The sequence below is a fragment of the Canis aureus genome, chromosome 2 (assembly GCF_053574225.1).
Source record: "Canis aureus isolate CA01 chromosome 2, VMU_Caureus_v.1.0, whole genome shotgun sequence".
Taxonomy (NCBI): Eukaryota; Metazoa; Chordata; class Mammalia; order Carnivora; family Canidae; genus Canis; species Canis aureus.
The window spans coordinates 8994413-9007649 of NC_135612.1; the positions used below are offsets into that span (position 1 = coordinate 8994413).

The 13237-nt window shown below is 32.3% G+C and overlaps 1 protein-coding gene across 5 annotated transcripts in view; it reads left to right on the top strand.

Moving 5' to 3' along the window:
* The window catches only part of SLCO6A1 (solute carrier organic anion transporter family member 6A1), a 94164-nt gene that overhangs the window by 55055 nt on the left and 25872 nt on the right, over positions 1–13237 (top strand). For 3 of the 5 annotated variants that reach the window (XM_077863301.1, XM_077863295.1, XM_077863309.1), the window contains one exon: positions 8343–8496. In XM_077863301.1, the coding sequence (XP_077719427.1) occupies positions 8343–8496 (154 nt within the window). The remainder of the gene's footprint in view (positions 1–8342; positions 8497–13237) is intronic. The other 2 variants (XM_077863317.1, XM_077863323.1) reach the window with 1 other exon arrangement.

Sequence of the window (13237 nt, forward strand, 5' to 3'; positions counted from 1 at the left end):
TACTACAGTCCTGTTTTTGGATACAAGCCTGTTGGTTTTTTGAGCTAAGTGTTTTTGGGCACCCAACACTCAGGTGTGAGTCTTAAAAGTTGGCACACTAGATGTGGTGTCCATACTCTTTACTCCTTAGGGAGAAGTTGTTAGTTGGGAGGTCCTTCCTGATTATTAGGCACTGTGCCTAGGGTATGGTTTATGGTAAAATTGTGTTTCAAGCTTTCCTATCTATTTCAGTGTGGGTGATGGTATTTTCTCATTTGCCCAATGTGTAGGATTTACTCAGCTAGTTTTTGGATTTCTTTCAGAGGGAATTTCTCTGTGTGGCTGTAGATTTGGTGTGTCCTTGGGAGGAGATGAGTTCTGGAGGCACCTATGTCACCATCTTGGACTGCAACCAAGATAGTCTTTTCAAGAAATGGTGCTAGAAAAATGAATATGCACATGAAAAAACAAAACAAAAGAAAGAAAAGAAAAAAATCTACAGACAGAACAGACTTTCAGCCTTCACGAAAATTAAATCAAAATGAACTAAAAATGGATATAGACTTGAATATAAAACACAAAACTAAAAAACTTCGGAAAGATAACATAGGATAAAATTCAGGTAACCTTGGCTTTGTGATGACATTTCAGGTGCAAAAAAAAAAAAATGACATGTTAAATGTTATTAAAATTAAAACCTTTCTCTGTGAAAGACACTGTTCATAGAATTAAAAGTCAATGCCCAAATTGGGAGAAAAATTCATATTTTAGTTTATATGCTGCCAAAGTGAGCATGAGAAAAATACATATTTGGTACAGTATATATCCAAAATATTTGAAGAACTCTTAAAAGTCATCAATTTATAGAGAAACAGCCCAATTAAAATGGCCAAAAGGTCTAAACAGACACCTCACTAAGGAAGCTGTACAGATACTGATAAGCATATGAAAATATGTTCAGTATTATAGGCCATCAAGGAGCAGCAACTTAAAACAACAATGAGATACCACAGAACATTTATTGAAATGTCTGAAATCCAAAAACCTGACAAAACCAAATGCTAGTGAGTATGTGGAGTAACAAAGACATTTGCGGCAATTAGTAATATAAAATGGTAAGTCACTTGGACATTTTGGCAGTTTCTTATATAGCTAAACATAGTTTTGCCATGCAATTCAGCAATTGTGGTTTTAGGTATTTAATCAAATGAACTGAATAACAAAACCTGTCAGTGAATGTTGACAGCACCTTCATTCATAATGGCTAAAATTTGAACCACTCAACACACCCTTCAGTAGGTGTATAGGTAAACTGTAGTATACCATACATAGACTATTATTAGTGATAAAAAGAAATCAGCCATCAAGCCACAAAAAGATGTGGAGGAAGCTTAAATGAATATATTGCTAAGCGAAAGAAGCCATTTTGCAGGTTATATATTGTATGATTCCATCTATATGACATTCTGGATAAGGCAAAATTATTGGCAACATTGCATATTTGATTTGAATTTTTAGAAATATCTTCTGCTTAGCCTTTTGAACATATGGAATACTGATGTAATAACTGATATGATAAGATCAATCGTAAAAAATATATCACACTAAGGAATTTACTAATAATAGCTGAAACTGTGTGTAGAGGGAGAAGAGGTATATGGTAACTCTCTTTATGTTCAATTATTCTGTAAACCTAAAGTTGCTCAAATATATAGTTTATAAATCAGAATATAATAATCTAAAATGATTTTGAACTATAGGTACTTTTCCAAATGATTAGTAATATAAAATAAGACCCTTTGGCTTCATTCTAAATTTATATTTGGAAATTGTTCTGGGCTTTCACTTCCAGCCAAGATGGAATAGCAGATTTCCTTTCCTACCAAAACAACCAAAAATTCAACAAAAATAGAAATGGTGGCTTTCAAGACATTGGAATCAGTCAGTGAAGGGCAGTGGTACATGAGAGAAGCATTCAAGGTGAGCCTGCAGTTCCTCCAGCTTACTGCTTCCACAGTTTTAAGATCAAAGCACAGGGAATGGGAATGAAACAGATTCTGGCTGGTTCTCTGAGTTGAGGGAATGGAGCTGAGAGTTCTGAGAGACCAATACAGCTAGAATTCACAAGATTGTGTACTAGAGGACAAATATACAGAAGACCTCAAGTATTCAGCAAAGTAGTAACTAGGATATGTGTGAAGAAAGTTATTGAGTCTAAATCCATCAAGAGAATTAGAATTATAGTATACACCATTCACACAGGATTGGGAATAATTTCCATTCTCGTCAAACTATGAAACCTCAAAAATCACAGTACATAAAGTATACAGAGGGATCTTGTCTCAACAGTGGTTAATGATTAATTCTAAACTCTGGCCCTTCCTATCAAATATGGCTATCAAACTAAAAAAGATTAGAGTGTTCCAAGTAAATTAGCTGCATTACAGAATAAAGCTTAAAAATACTCATGAAAATACAAAAATATTCGACATTCAGGCAGCCTGGGTGGCTCAGCGGTTTAGCACCGCCTTTGGCCCAGGGATGATCCTGGGATCGAGTCCCATGTTGGGATCCCTGCATGGAACCGGCTTCTCCTCTGCTTGTGTCTCTGTCTCTCTGTTTCTCATGAATAAATAAATAAAAAATTAAAAAAAAATATTCTACATCCAAGATTGAAACTTATAAAGTTCAATATCCAGTAAAATGTTTTAAGAAGCAGAAAAATACAACTCAGAGTAAGAAGCTAAATCAATTGATCAGTCTTAATGTTTGTAAACCTCATGAATGAGCTTTAGAATGTGTGAAGCAAAAGCTGCAAGTAGATGCTAATATTGCCAGAGTTAATAGTTATTATATAAGTATTCCATATGTTCAGAAAGTTAAGTAAAAGCTATTTTTAAAAACCCAAATTGAGCATATAGAAATGAAAGCCATGAAGTTTGAGAAAAATACTACGTATGAGATTAATGACAGACATTTGCAGAAGATTAAATAAACTTGAAATCGATAACAATAAACATCCAATGGAAAATACAGAGACAAGAAAATTAACAAAACAAAACATCAATATGTTGGACAACTTCAGGTGGCTGACCATATATATATAGTTGGAATCTCCAGAGGAGAGGCCTTGGAGAAAGAAAAATATTTGAAGAAATGTAAAAATTTTAAAAACTTCATGTAAACTGTAAACCTACAGACCTAGGAAACCTAGCAAACCCTCAGAACAAGAAACATGAAGAAAATTACACCATACTACATAATAAATCTCTCAAGTGTAAAGAAAAAAATCTTAAAAGTAGTGTGTGTGGGGGGATACTTTATATACAAATGACCAAAGATAAGACTAAGAGTATAGTTTATATCAGAAACAATGCAGATAAGAGGACAGTAGGAAAATATTTTAGAAGTATTGAAAGAAAAAAATTAACAACATTTTGTACCAAGTCAGAATGTCTATAAAAAATGAAAAAATAAAAAAAATGGAGAAATAATTTTACACATTAAAAATGTAAATAATATTTGAACAATAGACTTACACCTCATGAAATGTCTAAAAGTCTTTCTGGCTGAAATAAAATGATACCAGATAAGAACTACAAAAAGCAAAGAAGACCAAAGGAAATGGTAATTATCTAGGTATTTTTTTCTTATTTAAATCCCTTTAAAAATAATTGTTTAAAACAGATAAATATATAATATGGATTTACTTGAAGAGCCATTATATCACACATTGGTAGATTGTGTTAAGTTAAATATGTATAATATAAACTTTGAAGCACCACTAAAATAACAGTCACAGTTATTAATAAGCCCAACTGACACATGAATTAAAATAGAATTTTACAAAAACATTTGTTTAATCTCAAATTAGGCAAAAAAAAAAGAGAACAAAGAAGGGATAAAAAGAGAAAAACAGAAAGGATAGATTCAAACCAATTATAGTAATCACATAAAATGTAAATGTTGTAATATTTCAATTGAAAGGCAGAGATTGTATAATTTGATTTTTTAAAAAAAGCAAGACCCAGCTATCAATGTTGTATAAAAGAAATGTCTTCAACTATAGACACAAGTAGATTATATGTAAAAGGATGGGGAAAGATGTATCACATTAACAGAAATCTAAAGAAAGCTGGAGTATGATATTATACCAAGTAGATTTGAGAGCAAATACTATTAGGAATAAAAAAGGTGATTATGTTATGCTAGAATGGTCAATTCATTAAGAATTCAAGCAAGTCTTAATCTTTGTGAACCTCATGAATGAGCTTTAAAGTATGTGAAGCAAGCAAAAAAAAAAAAAAAAAAAAAAAAAAAAAAGTATGTGAAGCAAAAGCTGCAAGTAGAAATATAGAAATTCCTGAATGTGATCAGATATTTTGATTTTCTTAATAATAGAAGTAGGCCAAAAAAACTCAGTGATCATACAAAAGATTTGAATAACACAGCCAACTTGACATGATTGACATTTGTAGAAATTTTACCTGTCAAAGAAGAATACATTTCTTTTTAAAAGCACTGGAAACCCAAAGTAAACCATATTCTGTAAAGCAAGTATCAATAAATTTAAATGACTAAATCATATAATGGAATTTTCTGACCATGATCAAATTAAATTAGAACTACATGAATAAAAAAAGATTTCTGGAAAAGTCCCAAATATTTGGAAACTGAATAACAAACTTTTAAATAACTTGTGTTCAAATAATTTTTTCAAAAGAAAAATTGTAAAGTATTTTGAAGTGAATGAAAATGAAAATACATGTAACAAAATTTATGGAGTGTTGCTAAGACAGTACTTAGGAGAAAATGTATATTGCCTAATATCAGAAAAGAAAAAAGTATCAATCCAATGACACTTGCTTCTACCTTAAAAAACTAGAAACATCAAAGTATAATGATCCCAAAGTAAGTAAAAGGATGGAAACAACAGAAATTAGAATAGAAATTAATGAAATAGAGATGAAAAAACATGGAAGAATTATAATCAGGTCACATTTTGAGGAGATTGATAAAATTGTTCAACCTCTAGATAGAGAAAACTACTGATATCAAGAGTTAGAGATCTGATGTGATATTTTTATAGATTCCACCAATATTAAAGAGATAGTAAGGTAATATTATGAACAATTTTATGCCCATAAATCTGACAGCTTCCATGAAATAGGGAAATCCCTCAAAAGACACAAACTCATTTAAGAAAAAAATAATATGTCTCTAATAAATAAATCAAATTTGTACTTAAACAGTTTCTGACAAAGAAAGTTCCAGGCCCAAATGGTTTTACTGAAGAACTAAACCAAATATTTAAACAATATCTGATTTTGCACAATTTCTAGAAAATTAAAAGGGAGTACATACTTTCCAACTTATTCTATGAAACTGGCATTATCTTTACATCAAACCTGGACAAAGACATTATAAGAAAAGAGAACTATAAACCTATTTCTCTCATGAACATAAATACAAGAACTCTTAAAATTCTGGCAAATTGAAACCTCCTCCATATTAAAATAAATTATGATCAAGCAATACTTATGAAAGGAATGCAAGGTGGCCGCCTGGGTGGCTCAGTCACTTAAGTGTCTGCCTTTGGCTCAGGTCATGGGATTGAGTTCTGCATTGGGCTCCTTGCTCTGCGGGGAGCCTGCTCCTCCCTCTCCCTCTGCCTGCCACTTCCCCTGTTTGTACTTTCTTTTTCGCTTTCTCTCTGTCAAATAAATAAAATTATAAAAAGAAAAAGAATGCAAGGTTGCTTTAATATTTGAAAATCAGTTGGTATAATCCACCATATTAATAAACTAAAAAAGCCCATTATCATAATAGATGCCAAAAAGGCCCATGATAAAGTACAACATCTATTCCTGATAAAGTAGGAAACTAGGAATGGAAGGGAACTATGAAAAATATAGTTAACACTATACTTAGTGATTATTATGGAATGAATATGTTTCCCCTCCTACCAAAATAGTATGTTGAAGTCTTAGTCTCCACTGTGGTAGGATTAGGATTAAGGAGATCATTAGGTGTAGATAAGGTCATGAAGGTAGACCAACCTCCCCATAATGATGGAGATTAGTGTCCTTGTAAGAGAGGGGAATAAACCAAAGACTTCCCTCAATTTGCCATGTGGGGATACACAGAGAAGGTGATGGTCTGCAATCTGGGAAGAGAGCTCACACAGACACTGTGGGAAATAAACGTTTGTTGTTTAATTCAATCTATGATGTTTTGCTACAGCAGCCTGAGCAAAGACAATGGTGAAACATTGAATGACCAGGAGTATAATAAGAATATCTACTTTCAGCACTTCTATATTAACACTATTGTGGATATTCTAACCGTTGTAATACTGTAAGCGAAAGAAAAGTCATCCCAATAAGAAAATTGGAAGTAAAATTGTATTTATTTGAAGGTGACACAATTGTCTATATGGAAAATCCAAAACCCACTATAACTGAAAAAATGAGCTTAGCAAGTTTGTAGGACACAAGGTCAATATGCAAGAATTCAGAGTATTTCTACAGACAACCTAGAAATAAGCAGAAATTAGTGTCAAAAAAACCCCCCCAGTTCTAACAGTATTAGGCAAAAAGAAATACTGTAGAAGAAAAGATCATTATACAAGAATTTATGGTGTTTTTATATACTACCTACCAATAACTGGAAATTGATAATACATAAAAACGCCATTAGTAGTAGTATCAAGAAGCAGAAATACTTAATGATAAACATCAGATATGATAGTCCAATTCACAATTACTAAAAAATATTCCTGAGCTAAGTTAAAAGCCTAAATTTTTAGAGAGATATCCCATGTTTATGAGTTGGAAGACTCAATATATTAAGTTAATCCTCCTCAAATTGATGTATGTATTCAATGTGATCACAGTAAAAAATCCCAACAGGCTTTCTCTTTTAGATATTATATAAGTAACTTAAACTCATATGATATACAAAGGACCTAGAAAGAAAAAAAAAGCAATTCTGATGAGTAGAAGTGGAGGGCCAACACAATTTGATTTCAAGAGTTTTAGCTAATATAATAAGGAAAATAGTATTTTTTGTAAATACAGACAAATATATCAGTGTAAAGAATAGAAAGTCCAGAAATAGGCCTATATATAAATGGATAATTGATTTTTGACAGGATGCATATACAATTTAGTAGAGAACATATGTCATTTTAACAAACTATGATGGAACAATTAGATATCTATATGTTAACATATGAACTTTGGTCTATATCATTTAGTACATTAAATAGTTAAAATGGATTGTAGATTGAATATAAAATATAAAATATCAAGAATATAGGAAAATGTTTTGTGAACTTGGGTTCAGCTGAGTTTTCTTAAATATGGTACCAAATACATGATCCATAAAGAAATATATTGATTAATTGGTCTACATCAAAGTAAAGTATTTCTGCTCTTTGAAAGTCTCTGTTAAAGGGAATGAAAAAAACAAGCCATAGATTGTGAGAAGATATTTGAAAGTCATAAATCTAAAACAAAAGAAAATCATAAATCTGATGAAGGACTTGCTTCTAGAATATATAAAGAAATTTAAATGCTTAATAAAAGAAAATAATAAGAGCAGGCAAAAGGTTTGAACAGATATTTAACCAAATATATACAGATGAGAGACAAGCATATGGAAAGATGGCCAACATCTTTATTCATCAGGGAAGGTAATATTAAAAACCATAATATGAACTACTATATCCTTGTAAGAATGTCTAAATTTAAAAAGACTCATTATACTAAGTGTTGATGAGGAATGTTGAAAGTGACTGAAACCCTTATACACTGCTGGTGGAAATATAAAATAACACAACCAAATTGGAAAAGTGGCAGTTTCTCAAAAAGTTATATGAACACCTACTGTATGATTCCTCCACCTTAGTATTTACTGAGACATGGAGACATATCACCATACAAAGATCATATAAAGAATAACTATATGAAAGAAGCCAGACAGACAGTGTACATACTGTATGATTCCATTTCATAAAATGCTTTAAAATTCATATTAATGAATTATGACAGAAACCAGCAGATGCTGGGAGCAGGGGCAGAGGTATTACAAAGGGGCACAATGAAATTTTGGAGGTGATGATCATTTGTTAACATGATTGTGGTGATGGGTGGTGATGATTTCACAAGTGTATACATATATCAAAAAATTTCAGATTGTATATGTTCATTGTACATATTGAGTTAGTCCTTAATATACCTGTTAAAAAGAAATTATTTCAATAATCATATTTTTATGGATTTCATTGATATCCTGATATATACATTATAAGTATAATACTGTGGTATAATTACATTAATTCTTTTTTTTTTTTTTTACAGAACAGGACACTTGGGAAACCTGACAGCTCCTTGCAATTCTCATTGTAAATGCTCATCTTCATTTTATTCTGCTGTCTGTGGAAGAGATAATATTGCATATTTTTCTCCTTGCTTTGCAGGCTGTACACAATCCAAAACATTTAATTATCACAAGGTAATTATTATTTCACTATTATTCTCTCTCTCTAATAAGATGTTCAAATTGTAGATGCTGTTTACATTTTACTCCTAGCTCCCTATAAAAGCTTTTTTCCTCATAAAGTAAAAAAAAAAAAAAAAAAAAAGGAACAGAAAAAGAGTATTTGTCTTATGTGGCCATGATACTAAGGGCTTATGGGAATTGGCAGTGGAAAAAAATTCTTCTACATTAAAACATGCCTCAGTAAGTAAGAAAATTATGAAAGGAAAAAACTCATTGGTAAATAAAAACATAATAAAAGTATTAGATTAGTCACTTATAAAACCAGGATGGAGATTAAAGCACAAAAGCAGTGAAATACCACTTAGATCTATAACAATCAGTCAAGGGATTCACAAATAAAAGGGTATAAAATATGGTATCATATACATAAAATGGGGGAGGGGAAAAACAAATGTGATGCTTTTAGAACAGGTCAAACTTAGCCATCAACTTAATATTGATGAGTATATATATAGGATGTTATATATGAACCTAATCAAACAAATAAAAAAACTAAACAAAAGAGACAGGAATTAAAGGATATCACTAAAGATAGCCAAAAAACCACAGAAGAAAGAGAGCAAGAGAAGAAAGGAATGGAGAACTGCAAAAACAACTATTTAAAAAAAAGATAACAAAATGGCAGTAAGTAACAAAAGGCACACCTATCAATAATTGCTTTACCTGTAGGAAGACTAAATGCCAATTGAAAGACATAGGGTGACTGAATTAAAAAAGCAAGACCCATCAATATGTAGCCTACAAGAGACTCACCTCAGAGACACATGCAGATTGAAAGTGAAGAGATAGGAAAACATTTGTCATGCAAATGGAGCAAAAAGAAAGCTAGGATAGGAAGAGTTTATATCAGAAAAAATATACTTTAAAATATACTTTAAGACTATAGCAAGGAACAAAGAAGGACACTACATAATGATAAAACAATCCAACAAGAACATAAAAAATTGCGAATATTTATGCATTCAACATGTGAGAACCCAAATACATAAAGCAACTATTAACAGACATAAAAGCAGAAATCAATAGTAATACAATAATATTAGGGGGCTTTAACATCCACTTAAATCAATGGATAGACCTGACAAAAAATTAACAAAGGACACGGGCTAAAATGACACATTGGAACAGATAGACCTAACAGATATATTCAGAACATTCCATTATAAAACAGCAGAATATACATTCTTTTCATCCTGGAACATTCTCTAGAATAGAACATGTATTAGGCCACAAAACAATCTCGACAAATTCAAAAAGACCTAAGTCATACCATGCATCTTTTCTGACTACAACAGTGTAAAACTAGAAATCAATTACAAGAAAAAATCTGGAAAGAATACAAATACATGATGATTAAATAATATGCTACTGAACAATGAATGAGTCAACCAAGAAATCAAAGAGGAAATAAAAAATTACATGGAGGCAAATGAAAATGAAAACACAATGGTCCAAAATCTTTGGTATGCAGTAAAAACTGTTGTAAGAGGGAAGATCATAGCAACACAGGCCTACTTCAAGAAGCAAGAAAAATCCCAAGTAAACAGCCTAACCTTACACCTAAAGGAGCTAGAAAAAGAATAAAACCCAAAGTCAGTAGAAGAAAGGAAATTATAAAGATTAGAAATAAATAAAATAGAGATTAAAGAAACCACAGAACAGATCAATGAAACTAGTTTTTTGAAAAGATCAAGAAAATTGATAAACCTTTATCCAGAGTCATCAAAAAAAAAGAAGACTCAAAATCAGAAATGAAACAAAAGAAATAACAACTAACATCATAGAAATTGTAAGAAATTTTACACCACAAAGGGTTATAAGAAAATATTATAAAAATTATAGGCCAACAAATTGGATAACCTTGAAGAAATGGATAAATTCATAGAAACATATCACCTCTCAAAACCTTGTCAGGAAAAAATACAAAGTTAGAACAGACCAATTACTGGTAATACAATCTAATCAGTAATTATATGGAGAACAAACTGATGGTTACCAGAGGAGAGGTGGGCAGGGGGATGGGTTGGGTAGGTGATGGGGATAAGAAAGGCACTTGTAATCAGCACTGGGCATTGTATGTAAGTATTGAATCACTAAATTCTACACCTGAAACAAATATTACACTGTATGTTAACTAACTGCAACTTAAATAAAAACTAGGAAAAAAAAAGAAACTTCCAAGAAACAAAAGACCAGGACCAGATGACTCCATCAGTGAATTCTACTAATTTACAGAGGGTGAATGCCCATTCTTCGCAAACTTTTCTGAAAAACAAGAGGAAGGAAATCTTCCAGATTCGTTCTATGTGTACAATATTACCCTGATACCAAAACCAGATAAAAATACTACCGAGAGAGAGAAAGAGAGAGACAGAGAGTGAGTCAGTCCAATAGGCTATTATCTCTGATGAACACAGAAGCAAAAATCCTGAACAAAATATTGGTAAATCAAACACAACAAAACATTACAAAAATCATTCACTACAATCAACTGGGATTTATTGCTGGGTTGCAAAGGTGATTCAGTATTCACACTTCAATGTGATACATCACATCAATAAGAGAAAGGTTAAAAACCATATGATCATCTCAATAGATGGAGAAAAACATTTGACAGAGTACAATGTCCATTCATGATAAAAAAAAAAACCCTCAACAAAGTAGATTTAAAGTGAACATAGCTCAACATAATAAAGGCCATATATGAAAAACCCACAGCTAGCATCATATTCAAAGGGGAAAACTGAAAGCTTTCCCCCTAAGATCAAGAACAAGACAAAGATATCCACTTCCACCACTTGTATTCAGCATAGTACTGGAAGTTCAGCCACAGCAATCAGACAAGGAAAAGAAATAAAAGTCACCCAAATTGTTAAGGAGGAAGTAAAATTTTCACAATGTGCAGGTGACATGACACTACACATAGAAAACAGCAATACAAATGACTTACAATTGAATGACTTACCCCTCTTTGTCTTTTGTCGTTTGTATCTATGAGGACTCAGTTTAAAATTCCCATATTTGCTCATATGTTGGCCATAACCTTCAGAATTCTTTATTTCCCTTTTACCAACTTCCAGACAAATTTTCTTATTTTGTCAGATACAGTTGACTACTCTTATTTGACTTCATGTTAATTTTCTTATGTCTTAATCTGCTTTTGGCTAAATAAAGCACTATAACTTCAGCATCTTCCTTTTTTTTTTTTTTTTTAATTTTAAGGATTTTATTTATTTGACAGGGAGAGCAAGAGAGCCCAAGCAGGGGGAAGGGAATAGTAGAGGGAGAGGGAGAAGCAGAATCTCTCCTGAGCAGTGAATCCGACAGAGGGCTCCAACACTGGGTTCCATCCCAGGATCCTGGGATCATGAGCTGAACCGAAGGCAGACACTTAACCGACTGAGCCACCCTAGCACTCCTAGCTTCTTCCTTTTAAGTGTCACCAAAATATTTTTTTCAATGAAAATATGTCAACTTGGAAACAATTCTGATTAAGAGGCAGCTGGGTGGCTCAGTAGGTTAACAGTCCCACTCTTAATCAAGCTCAGGTCTCTATCTCAGGATTGTGAGTTCATGCCCTGTGTTGAGCTTCACCCCGAAGGTAGAGCCTAGTTAAAAGAATTTTTTTGCTCTGAAATAATTCTAATTAAATGTTTATATTTAAAACATCAGAGTCAAAGGGATCAGAAATGGATGCTCTTCAATTACACTTAATGTGAAAGTTTGAGTGGTAGAAAATATTGTATCTCTGAAGATTTCTAAGTTTCTACTCTTAGAAACTCTCTACTCTTAGTTTCTATAGAAAATTAGAAAAAATAGTTTCTATAGAAAATTAGAGCTTTTTGAAAGCTGAAAATTGCTATCTGTTCTTTGTATTGATAATATTCCTGGGGAGTTTTGCCTCATTGAGACCCACATGCATTTTTCCTATCTGTGCTACCAGAGATCTTCCAATTTCCTTAATATAGATAACAAAGAAATCTTGGGCTTTTCTTCATGATTTTGTCATTGAGACTAATCCATTTCCAGCTGATAGAGACTTCATATAAAATCATAGGATCATGGTGATTTTCCAGAGGTTGCCCTATTACAATAGGAGACTCACTCTAATTATCTGTGGAAGGGGATATTAATCTCACATAACACATTAAGGATTGTAAGAAGCCAGGCTTCAAGGTCTCCTTCCATTGACACATCCTTAAAATATTTTAATTTCATGTACTCCTCACCTTTGTGTTGTTTTTACCATATGTTGTATTTCTTCATGTATTTTATTTTTTTTATTTATTTTATTTTTTATTTTTTTTAATTTTTTAAATTTTTATTTATTTATGATAGTCACAGAGAGAGAGAGAGAGAGAGAGAGAGAGAGGCAGAGACACAGGCAGAGGGAGAAGCAGGCTCCATGCACTGGGAGCCTGATGTGGGATTCGATCCCGGGTCCCCAGGATCGCGCCCTGGGCCAAAGGCAGGCGCCAAACCACTGCGCCACCCAGGGATCCCTCTTCATGTATTTTAAATGACATGTACTATTATTGTTTTTTAAAGGCAATACACACTTAGATTTCTTCATTTCCTTGCATTTCTATGTTTTCATATGACATTATTTTCTATTTTCCTGAAGAACCATATTTCACCTTCATTTTTGGAAAAAACTATGTCAGTGGGCCTGGAATTTTATATTGACAGTGAC